General features: G+C 37.6%; 1 protein-coding gene across 2 annotated transcripts; it reads left to right on the top strand.

Moving 5' to 3' along the window:
- The first annotated feature begins 5,862 nt into the window (after positions 1-5,862).
- LOC131795401 (uncharacterized) lies at positions 5,863-18,998 on the top strand. Of its 2 annotated transcripts, none has more exons than XM_066164375.1 (8): positions 5,863-6,494; positions 8,077-8,121; positions 9,717-9,764; positions 10,317-10,691; positions 11,428-11,652; positions 13,478-13,750; positions 15,137-15,724; positions 18,644-18,998. In XM_066164375.1, exons 1-8 carry the CDS (start codon positions 5,945-5,947, stop codon positions 18,868-18,870), a joined length of 2,331 nt encoding a protein of 776 aa, XP_066020472.1. In that variant the 5' UTR covers positions 5,863-5,944; the 3' UTR covers positions 18,871-18,998. The 2 variants fall into 2 exon arrangements, with proteins under 2 accessions (XP_066020472.1, XP_066020468.1); XM_066164371.1 differs by having other exon boundaries at positions 16,529-18,766.
- The last annotated feature ends 827 nt before the right edge of the window (positions 18,999-19,825 follow it).

Here is a 19,825-nt window from a genome sequence, read left to right on the forward strand (position 1 = left end):
AAAACTAATTATATGTTAATTAAGTGGACATAATTTCAGAAAAGAATGCATGTTAAGATCCTTTTTATGATGGATACTCAGCGAATGTCAGTTCTAATTGCATTCATGGGTGATCTTCATGCAGTGAACAGGCAGCAACATCGTTCTGTATTTCGTAGGTATAGACAAAGTTAAAACATGATATTTTGTGCGCCACTTTATAGTCAGTTAAAGGAAGCATGTGCGATCTCGATATCCTTGATGCATATCTTGGAGCATATAATTGTGTATAGGTTAATTTTGTATTCGTTTTAAAAGAAGTCCAAACGTGTAAATGCAAAACGAAGAAAACTGTTGTAATTAGAGAAGTAAAATGTATAGTTGAACCTCGGTCAGGGAAGCTTACTAGTTGGAAGTTTTTGACTCAATTGATTCTTTCCCAGCTGGGAGCATTCGTACTCAATCAGTTTAGCCGTTTCGTATCCCTACTAATGAAGTACATGTTTTCAATGTTAATTATGATAAAAGTAAGGTCGGTTTCTTATGCCGGTTAAATAGCAATATAATTTACGTTTGATGAGCTCTGTTTATGCACAAATTAACTGTTATTAAAAATCGAGACAATAATTTAGTCGTTATTAGGGATGAAACAAGTCTACACAACAGAATTCTACTTAAAACTTACTCCCTCGACTCTTAAACTAATTTGTCGTATACGCAATAATCGACATCTGTTCACGTGCTCGGGTGTGGGGTATTTCGTGAGACCTCGTACATTTTGATCGCCACTGAATGTTAGGACGAGTACGAATCAACTAACTCAATTTTTTTAGATCGGCTGAAAAAGTTAAATGACTATTAGGTTAGTATCTCTCTTCTGATTAGAATATTTACAAGATGAAAATTTTAGGTTTGTTAGCCCAGTAATATAGTGATTTTATTAGGTTTTGTGAATATTTATTTACATTTCATTTATTTTCAACTTTATATCAGTTTTAAGTAGCTGTCATTATTAACGGAAATTTTTATTTTCTGTGAGGCGCATTAGATCATACATTTATGTAATTTGCGCTTTATAATATCTGATTATCATTATTATTATATGATGATGATGATTATTATTATTATTATTATCACTATTATCATTATTATTATTATTATTACTATTATCATTATTATACCTATTATTCTTATTATGTGACTGACTGGCAGATCATTGCCATTTGGTCATGGCTGTAGCCAGACCCAAGTCCAAACTATTAATCTAACAATGATAACAACAACAAAAACAAAACAGCATCAGAAACAACAAACAATCCAACAAAATAACAAAACAAAAAGTCCATAACCTTTGAGTTTCAATCTAATTCTTTCTGTCACCGACCACTGTAAAAGCGAAAAGTGGTATGGAATACAAACTGGTGTGTCATACACAAAATGTTGTGTTGGGTATTGCATAACATAGTTGTTAATTTGCTAAGTGGAATTAAATCATGAGGGTCAGGTGCTGAAAATACATGTGTGGGTTTTGTTTCCTTATCGTTATGAAAATCTAGCAATCAAACCATGACAACTAATCTCGTCTGGCGTTTGCACATGTGCAAACGTTAGGCCGCCGTGTTTCGAGCATACTGCTGTGATGACTGTCACTGCCTATCTACACGGTAAAAGGGCAGAGGACTCTTGGTCTTTAATTGTGATCCGTGCAGCAATATTTCGCCACCTGCTTTAAGACAAAAACATTCTAAACCTTTGTAACATGTCAGTGATAGAATATCGTAATTTGTTATTTGAAATAAGCGAAAACCTCGACGAGCAAAATGTCCGCAGTTGCCTTCTGTTCATGTGCAAAGGAGGGCTGGTGTCTTAAAGTAAAAGGCAGCGTTTACAGTAGATTACCACATATCCAGGAATTCATTTGTGTGAGTTAAAGAAAACACCTTTTGTTAGGCCTTGTCCCTGCTATGTTGTATAGATTGTAGAGAACCGTAAGAAATAGAACCTTTCGCAAGACAAGGAGAGAAGCGGTATTGCCATGTATTTAAAATGTCCACCACTGAAAATAATAAATTTCTCATCGAAATAAGCGAAAGGATCGACGGACTAAATGCACTCCAACGTCCCCCTGCTCAGCCCCAAGTGATAAGTAATTATTGGTGTCTAACATAACTTTAAGTGCCACGTCCCACAGTTGTATTCTTCTTGTTTTAAAGAACCAGAGAAACGGTGACTTTAGATTGATTTTGTGTATGAATATTTTTGAACAAAATTGTATTTGTATTAGGGAGTTCCTTGATTCAATGTTAACGGAATATTATTAGTATCCAAAGATGTTTAACTTGCAGTTGCGAACAATATAAAATTTATTTGCAAAAGTAGGACGAATAAAAACTTGGTTAGGGTATGTACCTGAATCTAAATACCTTCTCTTTATGATCATCTACAAGGTGTTCAGTTTTGATGTTGACATTTACTTAGAGCAGAGCAGGGGAGAGGCAGGGGTATATAACCTGTTGCGAAAATAAAAGGAACTCGCGCATGCACCACGCAAGAAAGTAGTCTCCTTACTGGTATCTACATCTTTTGTCCACCTCCACGCTTTTGTCGCTTCGATACTTCTCCAAGCAAAGAAAAATGGGTATAAAAAAAAAAAAAAAACCAGTATCTATAGAGGTCGTTGTTCAGTTTGACCGGCTCGACGATCGCGACAGTAGCTCTGCCTTTGCAATCTCCGAGGAGAGGAGCAACTTGCAGTGAAATTTCCTAATGACTTCTCGGTGAAAAATTGTTGTGCCTCGTGATACAGCTGATTATTTGGTCAAAAGTTAGCTTTTGGATTAATAAGGGAATTTCTCTACAGCAACGGAACTCTGGAGCACTGACCGAGGGGAACTTTCGCCGCACATAGTGCAAAGGAATAAAATGGCAACAGAAACGAACACAGCTACTCATTCTTGACATAGATTTCGCCATAGAAAACAAAACACAAACGCAGCAAACTAAACATTCAGTAGCGGGAATTTTTTTTTCTATCTTGACCTAACACCGCAGCCGAGAAACCGTCTTTGTCAGTCTTCGTCGAAATCTTCGTTTGATGTAGCGCTGTTCTCCTTTGTATAGGGCTGAACCGTACTCGCAACTTCCATTTCTTCTCTACTGTTTGAGTACGATGTCTCACAACTCTCGGTAGAGCTTGTTAAAGATAGGTATACATCGGTATCGGAAATTATTTCGAGAGTATTTCAACGCTGACTGATACAAAATTACGAGAGATGTGAAAGATTTGCGAGTGTCAACTGAGAGTTTTCACAGATTTCTACGTCATCAGCCGCTAATTCATTACTAGTCCACGGGACACTTTTAAGACTGAATAAGAGCACTTTGGGGCCTGAAAAGACCGAGTTTTAGGTTTTTCGAAATTTTTTCTTCGATCGGAATTGGTTTGTGGATATGATGCGCTAAATATTTACGCAAAAAAAAAATTTCGTGTCATAGGCACTTAACTAAGATTTCAATTCTTTTACTCTGTTTTTAAGAGGACCTATCGCTTTTGCCCGGCAAGTCCTCTTGTTCTGATTCGTCATTTTTTCTAAATATATCCGATTAGCTATGACAGATTTCAATTAAAATAAGATATTTGGTAGGAACTGTATGTGGTTAGGACTAAGTCAACTTTAAAAAAAAACTAACGAAAGGGAAACCGAGAAAATTCGCAGCCAATTGAACAGCTTCCTGTTATAGATGGCCGTAAAGTGGTAGTTATTTTTATGTTTTGAATCATTTTCTTGCATTAGAAATTTGAAGCTTCTTTACTAATGTAGACCAACATGCACCAAATAAATAGAATTCATGAAGCACATTTCCTTACTTTAAAATACTTTCCATAGCTGTTTGCAGTTCACTTTGATCAAATTGAGTGTGACAGGCTACAGAGAAGAAAAATAATTTTTTTTACAGACGCCAACTAATGTAGGAATCAAGGCTGGGCCGCAACAGCGGCTTAACCTGTTGCCTCACTCTGTGCAATGAAGAAAACTTACGTCATCATTAGCCTCATCGCTTCCATCGTCGTCATTGTCCATCTTCGTCGTCCTAATAATTAGTATCTTTGTCACTTACATTTTTACCCCTGTGGAAATCTGCATCCGTCTGGTGATGATTTTTAACTTCATAAGAGAGTTAAAGAGGACTTTCGCAGAAAAGTGTATTGAAAGAAGAAACAATCTCTTGCGAAGAATGGCAAAAATCTCGACTATATTTACTATCTTAGTCTTGTCTTTTAAGGTTCATAATGGCCTAAAAATCTTTTCGGAAATTGTCAAAAAAATTTCCAGAAATCTTATTTTGTCTTTAAAAATCTCGATGAATTTTTTTGCCGAAATAATCACATTAATTGCATAAAATGCGAGATTCCTGTGCTAAAATTGCATGGAAGCACCTTCAAACTGATTCAAAATGATCATTTATTTACTACCAAGAGATTATAATCTCTTGTTACTACACAATGCTAGTGGTTCGTCAGCGTTGTCTCCTTCCATATTTCTCTTTTAAACCCCCAAACGGTAACGACAGTAAACGTTTGGCAGAGTTTGAAATTTTTATGGAACCCGCTTGGAAACAGTGGAAGAAGAACAAAGTAAATTTGTCTTCATGCTATCGTCTAAATTTCCTTCAATGTTTTAAAAATTCTAAAATTTTCTTAAAATTCTGTTTGACTCTAAAAATCCTGCAGAAAAAAACTGCGGATTTTTGTTTCAAGCTCTTCTTCTACTTGACTTCAAGCCTGCCTTAGACCCAGCTCAAAAATGGAAAGTGCTTCATCAAACAAGCGTACGGGAAAACAATAAAATGAAATGTTTCCCGGCCTCTGGAAATATTCTCTGTTTCTATCTCTATTAAGTCATGAAACTTTTGAAGAACACGTCAAGCCTTGACTGCCCTGGTCAAACAGCATATTTCCCAAAGCAAACTGTGCATGTGCACCCAAATCACTCCGGCATCGGCTGGGAACCGTTAGACAATCGTTCTTTTTTTTTTTGCTTTTGTTTTTTTTGTTTTGCTGAAGGACTTACAATATCTAGGTCAGAGAGTCTCCGTGAGTATATTTTCTTGCATCAGGTTATGTTCACCATCTGCTTTCTCTTGGCTACACTGGGAGACGAAAAAAAAAGAGTGCAATTCAGTGAAGCTCTTGGGACGTTAATGTTATTGCATTTCTGTGAGTTTGAGCATTTTATAGAAAATAACGAACATCTCAGCGGTCAACTGAGGTTTTGATTTTTTTTTATTGATAGAAACAATTCAATTTGTGGAAGTTTTTCACCCACCATATTTACTAAATGTCATGCGAGCGACCTAGATTATGTGCACTAAGAAGATGCATCCTTGAGAGGTTCGCGTGACCTTCATGAAATGGTGGTCACGAACGATATTGAGCACTCTTGATGGTGAGTTATTATGCGTCATGATATCACGCAGCCTAAAAAGGTTTGAGTCGACACCAAACACACAGGGTTGACCACAACATGAATTGCAAGAAGACGAAATTTACCGAAAATATTCAAGTCAGCTCCTCATGCCGATACTAAACTGAATCTAATGTGATATGTTTTGTATTTTATGAATATCAGTGACCGCAACTTGAAACGTTGAAGGAATATTATGTAGGAATTTACTTTTGGGATTCAAATGTCCTCAAATAGTCTGGATTACCATGATATATTCTCTTATTTGGGCACTAAAGTCTGTTTCCGGTCAGTTACATGACAAGTCTGCATTGTCATTCCTGTCTCGTCCCCAGAGCTCACTACACTTAGCGCAAGACCTCTGGGGGATCCCACTGAGGAAGAAGTTGTAAATCTCATTCTCGGAATATTCGTGACTCTTGGCGACTGTGGTGTCGTATGTCCGACATCAACTCTTGTTAACCAACGAATTGCAAAAAAAAATCATTTTGTTTGCAGTAATGTCAGCTATCGAATACAGCAGCTTACTCTTTGAAGTAAGTAAGAGACTCGACGAATTGAATATGCTGGAGAAGCTGCTATTTATGTGCAGGAAGAAGCTACCTCGTGGCAGCAACATCGAGAATGCCCTGGCGTTGTTCCAGACATTGGAGGAACAGAATTATCTGGGAACTGATCGATTGAAGTTAGTGAAAGAGCTTTTGGAAGAGGTTGGAGAGTGGTTCCTTTTAGAAAAAGTGAAAACATTTGAGATCAAAAGAAAGGAGTATAAAGCTTTGCTTGAAAAGGCTAAGTCTGCACTCGACGAACTCAATGATCTGAAAGGGCTGATCACGATTTGTAAAGGGAAAATATCAGAAGAAAGAGAAGAAAACATCCAAGATGTTCAGTCGTTGTTACAAAGACTAGAAGATGAAGAGATTCTGGGAATAAGCTGCCTTGATATTTTGAAAGATCTTCTGGCAATAACAGAGGAAGGCGATTTGCTTCAGGAAGTGGAAAAGTTCGAAGAACGAAGGAATCGGGAAGCTAAGTTTAAAAGTCAGAAAGGTGAGCTTGAGGCTGCTTTCTTGTTTTTATAGATGAGTTAGCTACTACAAACGTCGACACCGTCATGCTTAGTATGAATTTTAACAGTTATGCCAGTTTGACTATACTTTTCATCATTCCTGTTATGTTCTGTTTTGTTTTTGAACACGGAACGCGAGTGCTAGCTGTGCTTGATTTTTACTACCGTGCGTAAGCTTGCAATCTAACTGAGTGTGGAGACCTTCAAAGTCGGAGTGTCCATTTCGTTTTTCGTCTCTGCTCACGTTATAATAACGTCAAATACGGCGCGTGACATGTTTAAAAACCTTTGCTTGGATCCTCTGTTGCTATGTTCCGAAATTTTACATGCCATAAACGAAAGAAGTTAAAGAGAGGTCTGGGAAAGGATCGAACATAATACAATCTGGCAGCTTTCGCTCTCTTGCTCTATGTTTTATACTCCGAAATTTATTATGAGATAAAACTTTCTTCGAAGTCGGCAACTCTGACAAGTTGCCAATAGAATTGAATTATTGTTTGGAACATCACTGATGCTGTTAAGCCAATTAAATACCAGTATTAAAAAACTTAAGGTGCCATAGATACCTGTAGAAGCACAAACATTAGGTCGTTAAATTTCATGGACTCTGCTGCTTATAGCAGGTAATTTAGTGTTAACAACTGGGTTGAAAACGTAAATTAGCCACCGTAAAGGGTAAAAAAGCTGACGTTTCGAGCGTTAGCCCTTCGTCAGAGCGAAGGGCTAACGCTCGAAACGTCAGCTTTTTTACCCTTTACGGTGGCTAATTTACGTTTTCAACCCAGTTGTTAACACTAAATTACCTGCTATACTCTCCCACCGACGCAGCACCACAGTTTCTTTAGAAACTTACCCCTTTATTCTGCTTCTTATAAACTGGAAAGTCTTCAGGCTTAAGAAATTTTGGCACCATTTTAAATGACTGAGTGATGGTCTGACAGCAGTCACTAACAAAATTCAATGTGTTTATGCATAATAATTTTAAAGCTCATGAAACAATCAAATCAGCAGACTGGAATTATTGTAATGTTGGCTAATTAGAGCTATGAAGTCAATGAAAAAATTATGAAAAGGTACTTCACAAGTAAGAGAGTGCTAAACTGAATTTACATGTGGTTTTGTGGGAGCCCTGGAAGAAATTCTTGAAATTTTGGTGGATGCATAAATTTTAAGTATTTTTTTAGTATAATAGATTTGAGTTTTCCCTGCATGGCAACATGCAGGAAATTTCTATTGGCCAAGAATACTGCTATATGTCAATCTTCTGTTCTGGTTTCTTCTCAAGGGAGATGCACAGAACATTAAATAGAAAATGTTCAAGGCAAAAACTAGGCAGCTGTGCCACCTACACTTAACATCAAACTTCCAGAAAAATCTCTAGCTATACAGAAGGTATTCACAGGATAGTCTACAAGCCCCATCTGTGCAAATCAGTATATTTACTAAAAAATTGAAAGAATTGTTAAGGTAGCTGACCTTTGATCAGATAGAATATAGCATCAATGAATGAGTACTGGTTTTTTTGGGCAAATGTTATATTCAAATTCTGACTTATAATTTCAGGACGAGCAGCTGCTTATGTAACATCTATTGCAGACTGGATTAAAGGTATTTATTTAAAATTAGACTTTCATCATTATATATAACAGTTTATTTATTTCCTAATTACATTCCACACTTTTCTAACAATACAATAGTTACATAATTAACTTGAAATTAATTATTTGCTTAATCAAATGGCTAGCTAACATATGTTAATTGAGTGGTCATTTTTTTTACCAGCTTATTTCTTAAGTTAATCAAAGACTGAAATAGTACTTGAGCAGCTTTAAGTGTAACATCTAAAATAATTCAAGTATAGGCCAAAAACGAACAAAATATGAGCTGAACTTTTGATCTTGGAATTTACTTTCAACTAGGTCAATTTAACCCTTTTACTCCCAAGATCTCATTGGAAATTCTCCTTTAGTTTGGAGAATTTTACCTTCAATGAACTGATAATTGCCTCATTGGTATTGTATTTTTTAAGGAGAAATTCTGTCTCAGTCACACATGGGTGTTAAATGGCTAAGAGGATTTAGGGGAGCCACCTGACCTAATGTGGATAGTTTTATTTAAGAATAATTAACCCATTTATTTTTGGCCACTGTTTGGACATTGATAAGTTGATCTGATTTAACATTAACTTCAAAACCATTGACCAAATGGGCCTTTTATATTATTTGATATTAATTGATATTATCATATGATGATCAATCATTAGTCATAGAAAGCTCTTAACTACTGTTTATTATCCTTAATTTCAATTATTTAATTGGCCATAAACAATAACTGTACCCAAAGCTGGTTCTTAGCTTTCTGTTTTAATATCCAGTTATATGCATGTAATTAACATGGCTCCCACATAAAATCTTACATTTGGATGCATTAGTAATACTGAGTGTGTGGAAAAGATTTGATTTATCCACATGTTTGAAGTAAAACTAGGTAGAGAGTTAAATTGACTTAGCCTTGCAGTAATCCCTGCTACTAATAAATGAAAATTGAAACTTGATGACTGACTCTTGTATCATACTATTTCATGAATAATTATTCTACAGAGCTGATTGCTTTGAAAGTTTTAACTAGTGAAAGGAGTGGGAAAATAGAATTCTCATTTCCAGGCCCTGTTCTAGGGTTATTTTATCTTTTCCCTCTCCTTTTTCCTTTACCTCTCACAAGATTTCCAACTGATAAGTCTCTCTGGTCCTCAAAATATGATGTTCTCATTAGTTGATGTATATTGAATTTTTTCTTCTTTGGGGGGGGGGGGGGGGTAGATGAACAGGTTCTTGGGCTGATTGGGTTCACTCCATCTATGTTTGCACTCACAGTAATTTGTTTTGAAGGTGTCTATCTTATTGGCTGGGGAAGGGGATCCCAGTAACAAATTTGATAGACTTAACACATGCAAACTGAAATGAACCCTATGTGGTCAAACCCACACTCCCCACCTCATGACTGGCTTCCAAAAATGCTTAACTGAATAAGGATCAGCAAGAGTATACAGAGTAATAGCTTTCCTTTGGAATGACAGAGGTTCTGTCAGAAGCTGCTGCATTTTGGCCCTTTCTGCATAGCTTTAAATTTTAAAGGAAGTCAGTTGTGGAAAGTTGAATTGATAAGAGATTTCTCTATTCATTTGTCCACATTTTTGTTTTCAGCACCGTGTGTAGGGGGTGTGTCCTTTGTGGTAGAGAACTTAAAAAGAGGTGAGTCACTGAAGGCATGTGGCTGAGTGGTGGTGGTGCTAGACTCATATTTTGATGATCCCGTGTTCAAGCCCTCCACCCTTCTATGCCCTGGATTTGTTGTCAGTTGCCCCAAGTTCAACTCATTTGCTGTGTGCTGTGTATAGCCTACTGGTCTGCCTCCGGCTAGCTGGGATTGTTAAAAACTATGTTTTTTTTACAGTATCTGTGTCCAGTTTGTTTGTATTGGCCTTGAATGGCCCTATAGGGGTAGTGGTCAATTATTATCATCATAACCTGATTCTCAAAAATTACCACCAAGCGATTATAAACTAACTTCTTTCTCTTGTCTGAGTAAACTTTCCGTGAAATGCTGCAAAATCTGCGGCACACAGTGTCTGCAAACACCCATTCATATCCTAGTGCCATTTGCTTCCCAAGCAAACCAGAATTGTCATGGCCACACTCATTCTATTCAGTGTGTGGGCGTGTTACGCGTGAAATAAATTATATGTATATGTCTAATAACCATCTCCTGAACTATTTACCAATTGTTGTGCTTTTTTTCAACAGCTTTAACTTTGGTGTGTAATTTTCGTACCGTTGCTGGTGGTCTTCTAACGGTTAACAGTGGCATGGCTCTGCAAAAGTGCTCCAGTCGCCAGGACTACCAGGAGACCTTTGAAAAAGTTGTATTACCTTCATCCAACAAGCTGATTGAGATCAGTAATGGTTCTGTACGCTTCACGGTAGAATCTGAGAATTTGATTGCTTTGAAGGAGTTATGGGAGATTTACAAAGATGGAACATTGCAGAGTCGTCTTCAAGAATTCCTAGTCACGGATGAAATTAAGCAACTTGCGAATGGAGAAGACATTGAAGTGACAGTGTTCATTGATGAACACGAGTATAACGAAGCCTATTTCAATTTGTTTTTACTTCATCAAGGTATGCTTGTAATGATAAAAGGTAGTCATATGCCATGTAAATAGGGGCTTGTATTTGGAAAGCTTCCTCGCACAAGTCAAAATGTAAATGTAATTTACAAGTGCGTTCTAATTGGCTAGGTTTAAATTCGGACAGTTCTGGTGCTACATCAGGCAAACTGAGTAATAAGTAAGAACCTATCCGGATACACTCTTTCTTATTGAAACAGTTATATCCATGGTCGAATTTCTGAATTAGTTGTCGCTGGCCCAAAGAAGCTGCTGAATTATTGATCAGCTGATTAGTGACCGTCAACAAAATATACAAAACAAATCTGAAATTTCGGAACGGAACATGTTTCTTTTTTTAAATGACCTGTGTGATCGGTCATCGCCATATTATTGCAGGCTCATTTGAAATGTCGCAATTACGTTAATGTTGAAGTCTTTGAGTTATCGAACAGTTTGGTGGCGTCTTTCCCTCATTATTTCGTAGCAGTTGTTTTCAAACATTCCTACATCCCTCCTCTCCCTCCCCTCCCTCCCCTCCCTCCCTTCCCTCTTTTTTCCTTACACATATATGGCCAGAGTTTACATAAGCCAGGATTGAGGGCTCATGCTGGGTTGCTCAAGAACATTAATCGCAATTTTTTACATGGTTTAAAATTTAATCATCATCAAATCTTTCTTTTAATGGATCAATCAACCTCAAATCAAATTACATTCTAATTGTTCTTGTTGGTTAATTCTTCCTTTAGCGCCAAATGTTGAACAGGAAGAACGGCCTGGACGAAGAACCCGAAGGAATTCGGACTCATTTCTTTGCGTCAAACCCAACGAGAATGAGATAGGCTTAATGAAGCTGATGGAGGAAACAGAAGACAAATGGAGAGAAGAGAAAAAAATGCTTGAATTAAGGATCGCAGAGCTTGAGGAAACTCTGAAGGCGGAAAGGACGAGAGATCTGGATCGCAAGCATTTAGGTAACTAGTTATACCTAATTTATTTTCGCAAAATGTATAGGGGATCACTGGTAAAATAGAGGGCAGAGTAAATTTCTTGCAAACATATAACTATCGTATTGCATTAGAAAATACCTTTCATGTCCTTCCCACGAATTGGTTCAATTGATTTTTCCTGGGACGGAAAACCAGGTAAAACATAGCGGAAGCATCTATTTTCACAAAATTCAAATAAAAGTTAACGTAATCGGGGCCATAGGTGAGTGATACCGTATTTACCGTAAGCAAGCGTGGTGCAGAACCAGCTTTAAGTTAACTGAAACATTGTTTGCTTGTGGTTAACTTGTAAGTGCCGTCGCAATCGTTATCAAAGCTAACTTTATATCATCTTAAAAAACGTGCTACAGAAGAGGGGGAGCGGTGTGAGAGATTAACTATATTTTTGCAATCCCGTGTCCCACTGGGCCCCGGTAAGTTCCAAATGGTGGTTCTAGTTATAATTACCGTAATTTCCGGTCGATTACCCGCACGGCCGATTACCCGCACCGGCCGATTATTGCATACGGCGAAAAAAAAAGTCAACGGATTACCCGCACCGGTGGATAACCCGCATGTTGTTATTCAACTTTTTCGGTGGCGAAAACGTGACATTAAGGCGATACATTTCAGTCTTTCGATTCAGACATGTGCACAATTCTGTGTCAATATTAGCTTATACTTTATTGATTGATTATTGCTGCTGCTCTATTACCGATTTCATCGGCAAGAGTTATTACTCTAAGCTTATAATCAAACGTAAAACTGTGACGTGGGCGTTTCACAGCAGGCATTTTAACTTAATTGGTGACTCGTGGATACACTTATCGCGAATGATCGAGGTTTATAATTCTTATTCAGTCAGTTACCTTTTTATAGCATGTAGGAGCGTAATGAGCAATATCCATTGTTCATTTGTCGTTAAAATACTTTTTCAGCGCGAAATTAGTTAAGTTTCGCACCTATTATTTTCAACATTCTGGTGATGCATTTGGGATTTAAAATTACTGTCGGCAATTTCTCAAAAAAATCGATATCTCCTGTTCTACTGGGCCTAACAAGTCCCTTAAAACGGGAAAATTCTCTTTAGCTCAAGCTAGTGAAAACTGGAAATTTGTTACTGATGCGCCGGATATCCTTGGATTATTTTTGTCACCATCAAGGTTTTGTTTTCACGCGTGCCGATAAAAATTTGTTTGTCACGCAACTAATTATGCGTGAAATAAACTCGAGTTGGCATCATGTTTTCGTGCCGCTTTGTGGCACTTTTGATACAATAAAATTCATTTGAGAGGTGGAAACGCAGGTAGGTGAGAAATTTTTTCAATTCAACTTCCAGAAGAATTTAAAATTGTCACATAACCCGCACCTCCCTATTACCCGCAGTGGCGCGGATTTAATGCAAAATCAACAGATTACCCGCGGGTAATCGACCGGAAATTACGGTATGTCAAAATCCATTTAACATAACTGAACGTACAAGTACCTTTGTTACGGTTCGTTGTCAAAGTTTAAATGAAATGTCACATTCTCCATATGAACCGAACGATAGCAATGATGACAAATACATCTATCGACATGAAAAGCCTGGTTAAACAAAAGAGAAACTCTCTTCATTCACAATCACTTGCCACAAGTAAGTCATCAAAAATTGTCGTTGGAAGTAAAAAAAATTATAGATAAAAAGTAGGTCAATTACTTATTTTGGTGAACTCTTAAATCCTTTCCTGAAAAGGTATTTTAAGTGTAATCATTGCCAATCGTACCCCTCAATTCTAAGCTATTTCATTGTTTTTTTTTTCTGTATTAGAATATGAGATTCTCGAACATCCAAGAAAAAGACATCGAAGAAACTCTGATTCCAATCTGTATTGCAAAGCAAGGAAAGTGGAGGCTGAACAAACTGAAAGCCAACTAGAGCGAGCTTTAGAGGGTGAAGTACGATTGGATTTCGGGAGGCGTATGGAAATAGAGAATTATTTTCAGATTATCCATGAAGCACGCAGCATGACAACAGAGACAAGTGACAGCGGAATAAGAAGTCTTGGTGCAACATCTGAGATAGAAATGCAAGACATATCTGGTAATTATTTCATTTTAGTCATGGCATGTCAGTCCCCAAAGTGTTTGGCAGATGGCAGAGTGAAATTTCAGCAGGATCGTAAAACACTGAGTTACTCCGCTAGTACATGTAACCTACAAGGGAACTTTTCTGAGGTTAGAGATCGGAAGAACTTCAGGTCTCTTTGAAAGATATCTAGTTCACAAGAGAATTGAACTAAATGAGTGCTTTAGGAGTTAACGAGATTCTGGATCGAGATCGGGTGTTACTACACTGTGGATCAGCAGACCGCGGAACTTCTGAACCCTATATTTTTAGTAAAAGAATAGTAATTAAATAAAATAGAATACTATTAAACGTTTTCGGGTATGAAGATTATGTATGTAGTATGTTTTAAATGTCGTTGACGTCCAACTTTAACTGTGGCGACATTCACCGTAAAAGGGTATGTAATGTCATAATGAGCAATCAGCAGTCACCTATCCCGAGTGAGAGCTGGAATTAGCGGTGTTAAATTCCATTCCTTGGACATTGTACCTGGAATGAGGAACATGAGCGTAAAGTAACATCATCGCATGTTTATCGCGAAACTTATTGTTTTCTGTGTGTATTTCGTTTACGCGTTAATAACCTGCGGGTGTTTATTTCGTTTCATTAGTTGTATCGTGAATTTGTGGTTGATGTTTTTACCGTTTGCGTGATGTTACGTCATTATGTTGAGTAATTTGTCAGGTTTCGTGAATAAATTTAGTCCAGGGGATCAATTTTTATGTCCACTTTTTAAGAAACAGCGTTGTCGTTCATTTCCATGCAAATCCTTATATTTCACCCATTGAGCAACGGGAACATGTTTCATATTCACAGAGGCTCACTGTGTGAGCTTGGGTTTCTTGTGGTTGGACGTCAAAGATTGAAGGTTACAAAAAAGCCACATTTCCCTTTTAACATTATCTTCTTTTTACCCGAAAACGAAATTTGGAACAGTGTTAAGGTATTTTTAGCTTTTATTTTATTATATTATTACTTTTTTTCTTACAAAAAAATCTAATGGTTCTGCTGGTGCTGCTGGTTCCGCTGCTTCCGCTGGTTTTGCGGGTTCCGGAGGCTCCACGGTCGGCTGATTTAAAATTTAATCAATCCCATCGAGATCTTGCTTAATGATTTTAAAGTAAAAAGCTGATATCAATTGAGCACCAACACCTTTATTTTAACAACAACCTAAAGTGGAGGAGAATTGCATCAATCAGTTTGTGTTGAGCTTTCAATTAGTTACTCTTTGCTATGTTCGATTTCGCGTAAGACTGAACAGTACTATCCTCGATAAAAAAATTATGATGATAATAATAATGAGAGCCACCTCCCTTTTTGTTTTGAATTCTTTGTATATTGGTATTCATTTTTTTTCAGGCGACGACCTCAAACTTTGTTGGAAACATGTCGGCAGCGAAGTAATCGGAAAACTGGAGGGAAGACTGAGAAACGATCAAACTGCTTTTAAACAAATAAGTCGGTCATTTGGAATTGATGGATCACTGTTCCTCTCTCGGGCAGGTACATTTAGTCGAATTCTCAGTATGTTTCCGGACACACCTGTTAAGCTATTAAAGGAAGTATTTGAAGCTTTACAGTTATATGACCTGATTGATTTGCTTGAAGAAGGAGAACCACGAGCCACAACATCGCTGCGACCTGCTCTTCGTTTACAGGAAGTAGAGAAACTAAGGAATCCTGATGATCGTCCCATATCTTATCACAGCAGTGTTGCTGTTCTGATTATTGACTTTGAGGAGACTTTCGACACTGAGGGGATTGAAAAGTTTTTTAAAGGTCTTAACACTAAGAGCGAGGTAACTGTGATGCGCTGCAGAAACGTTTTTGAAGAAGCTAAGAGTTACTCACTGTCGCTGGAGAAGAATAAGGAGAAACTCAAGAGAGAGATGAACAAATTGAGTCCGACCTATTCAGAAGTCATACAGAGTTGGATATCCAATCAAGGTTGGTGAAAATATGTGAACGGAAATTAACAAAAAAAGAACGCGGTCGTGGTGGTATGTCTGCATACCACGAAACAAACATATCTTTAATAGTTAAGCCAAAGCTAGATCGTCGTGGTCTATATCTCGGGTTTATGGTAGGTGCATAATTTATTGGTGATTTATAACACTTGAGGGCATGAGTAGAACTTTGTTAGTGCCACAACCTTAGACGAGAACGGTATTATGTTGCACTTTGCACCATGAAATCCTCGCCCAAAAGTTAAAAAGTTTCTTTGAGGATTTAAGACCTAACACTACGGTCTAAGAATCAATAAGTCGATATATCACCAGAAACAAGGGAACATTTATCATGCAGAATAGAAGTTCTTTCAGCATATCCAGGCAAGGAGAGGTAAGCACGAGGCGAGCACGAAATGGAAGACGCGCGGGTCACGTACTCCTCCTCTTGCATGCGGCTCACCCTACGCGCTCTTCTCGCTTTCACCTTGTGTTTGTCTCCGCCCGCTAAAAAATAATTAAGAATAACGCCTGCTCTTCAGGTGAGGGAACAACTAATTTCCTTATTCATGTCGCTCGTGGTTGGAAACAAATCTGTGCAAATCTGTGCGTAGTTAAAATGAGTCAAGGCGCTTTTTTTCGAGCAAGCGATCATGATAAATACTGAGAAATAATTCCCATTAACATAAATGAACTTGTGGTCTTACATCTGTTACTGAATATTTAATCGTCTACTGTAATTCGTAGTTGTAGTTTTGTAACGAAGAGACTTACATTTTGCGTTCGTTTTAAAATTCATCCTCAGATAAATATTCGTTAGTTGCTGTATTTTTGATCTTCGATGGTCCCTATAGTTGGTCCTCCCTGGTAGCAGATTCATTTTTTGAATCTGTAAAGGAGAGGTTGGTCACCGCATTCCCCACAAAAGTGAAATTGATCATCCGTTTGTCGTCCAGTCAGCCACATTCATGGCCGCACAAAGAGCTTGTTGAGGTGTTTGTTCCTTTTAATGGTAATGTTTTTCTACCTTTGATGCTGGAGATTTTTATCAAACGCTGGCAAACGATGGACCTGATGTCAATGATGAGAGAGTTAAAGAGGTCTTTTCCAGGAGAGCCTATTTGGAGTGGCTTTCTTTTACCAAGAGACCATGAGGAGTTAATTATAAAGGAGAATTTGTCGTGTCTTGTAAGGTTCATAATGCATGAAGAGCCGACTAATTAGTAATATTGCGGCAGGTAGCGACGTAAAGCAATAAGGCCAACCGAATTAGATTAAACTCAGTTTTAACTGAATTTAGCTAAATACGGAGGTCACTTTTCAGACATTTACCTTGTAAAATTAGTCTTTTTTGAAAACGCTGTCCTGCCTCCTACTTGGACTATTTTCTACGGGAAATAGACGATCTTCTGAGACCCAAGTAACCTAAACTCAGATTTAAAGCGGCTTCGTTTTAGTTTGATCGTCTCTAATTATGACGGCATTTTGTCGAGCAGGCAGCTATGTCAAATACTGATGACTAATTCCAATTAACTTAGATCATCGTGGGATACTACTTTTATATCATTGTGTTTTCGTTTGGCGGGTACTAACTTTTACCTGATAAGGAAGCTTACACTTTGCATTGTTTGTAAAACTCCTCAGGGAACTATTCGTTATTTTTTGTATTTTTTATCTACGATTGGCCCTTTTCTCCAACGACCGATCGGAATCAGTTTTTGACGATCTCCCTCTTAGTCGTATAGTATCCAAAACATCAGTGCTAGGGGCGGAGATAGTTAATGAAAAAAACCTTCATAAGGCACAATAGGATCTCCAAATTGAATAATGTAAATGGTGCTGTAAGGATAGCGGCTGTCATCCTTAGCTTTGTTCTCTTTTAAGATTCCGGTATTATTTGCTGTTATTGGCTCCCATAGTTTTTTCCCCTTTGTTTCACAGAAGTGTTTTCTCATTGAGAATAGCCCATGATGTATAATAAGTATGTTAACCAATGCAAATTAAACTTTTTATGCTATCACGTTCTCCGAAACTTTGAAGATCATTGTTCATTTCACTCCAATTTTTTTTACGAATTGTAAGGTTAACTTTTAGCGGAGAAGTATTATCCACTATTCATAAGATTTTGGTATAAGTATAGCAAATCGCACGTACGCGAGTGCATATCGTGACAAATAGGCGCGAGTGATTATGTAGAAGTTTTCGTTATCTCTCGAATTTTTTCGAGAGTGTAATTTGAAAACCCCTCACAGCATCACGAGGGACCATAAATCATGAAATGCACGAACAGGAACAAATAAGATCTCACAAATGCATGAAATGCACCAGATCTAATTTAATTCACTTTTCTTTACTCCCTAAAAGACAGCTGCGGGGAAAAAAACCTCTTTTTGAAAGTATTACAACTCTGATGTATGAACGGTTGAAAGCAAACGGAGAGAAATAAAAATGATTGCCTTTTGACGTTTTCTGCAAAATTTACGCTTAACTTCGCTAACAGCAAAAAGCGTGATCTCCCTCTTAACCGTATAATAGCGAAAAGATCGGTGTTAGGGGCGGAGAAAGTTAATGAAACACAATTCCATAAGCGACAATAGAATCTCTAATTTCAATAGCGTAAATAGTACAGTGCTATAAGGGTAACGGCTGTCATCCTTAGCTATAGCTTAGCTGTTATTGGTTCCCATAGTATTTTTAACTTTTGTCTCACAGAAGTGTTTCCTTGATATGGAAATAAACGAGTAACTTACATTCACTTGTTTATGCAATTATTGTTTGTAAATTTAATGCAACCTGTGTTCTTTTCTTCGGAATATTACAGGCTCTTGGATGAAATAAGTGTGTTTAGTTCACGTTTTTCATGGATTACTCAAGTACACGCTTAACTCTTATTTGATTTTTTACAATTCCTTTATGGCAGCATGCATTCCAACTGTAAAAGGACGTAAGACGATGGGTTTGTGTTTTCGCCCAAAACCAGCTCGAGAACAACAGGTGCTTGTGCTTAAAACCACTTTAAGCGATGTTTTACCTGGATGTGAAAACTTGTGTACTCATTCAAAAGTGTGCAGCTCAAATGAAAAAGCAAACGAGACTACGAAAGGTAATTTTAAATGTGGTGAACACAGCCTGAGTTTGTTGAAATGATGGTTTGAAGTCATGGATACTTAATTTCCTAGGAAGGTCGACCAAACTGGTCAATTCCAGTGAAAAATATTTGATGATTGCACAAACAAACATTGTCTTCTAGAGAAGTGATCATAATACTTTTTTCTTGCGCGAAAACGAATGAAAAAACATTCAGTATTATGTTTACTTGTACGAAAATAAAGAAAACATTATTCATTAGAAAGAGGTTACTCGTGGTTATCATGTTCAAACTTACAACTTCTATCCTTTCGCAGAATCCTCTCCCCCTGAACAACGAATTCTAAGAGACTGAAGTCCCCGGGCTTTGTTCGAGTGCTAGCCTTGACGTTAAGCTAACTGCGCCAATCTAGATCAAAGGTGGGGGAAGCCCACTCTCAAGCAAAAACCTAGCGATAAAGTGTTTGTTAATGCGCCCAATGCAAAACAGCGCGTGACAAAATTGAGTTAACCTAAGAAGTCCCGTTTGACTCAGCAACACACTCCGATTGACCTGCGTGTCAGAAACTACCCTCCCATCCCCTGAACTTTGGACAGTCATTTCAACCTCACAAGCTTACAAGGGAACCTATGTAGGTATGTCAAGAACTGTTTTAACATGTTCAGATTAGGTAACCGATTGATTAAACGTAAACGATCATCTTTAATTTGCACACATTAGTTCTGAAGAACTATCATTTCTCCTGAAATTGCCAGCTTGAATTGAATAAACGGGACACTGATTTAAGTGAGACAGAACCGTGAATTCAATAATCTACCATGAATTGCGTTATGGCTGGATCTTGATTCATCAAGGTGGACAAGTTTGATGTAGATAAGCAATACCTGATGTGTCGAGAAGGCCTCTTATCCCATGATTTGCTGCAAGCCACAACTGGACAGTCTATATTAATAGTATGGCATCATAATGAAATCAGCATTTATATACTAAATGCATATAATTAGCCTCGTTTTA

Source organism: Pocillopora verrucosa, chromosome 1, assembly GCF_036669915.1.
Source record: "Pocillopora verrucosa isolate sample1 chromosome 1, ASM3666991v2, whole genome shotgun sequence".
Lineage (NCBI taxonomy): Eukaryota > Metazoa > Cnidaria > Anthozoa > Scleractinia > Pocilloporidae > Pocillopora > Pocillopora verrucosa.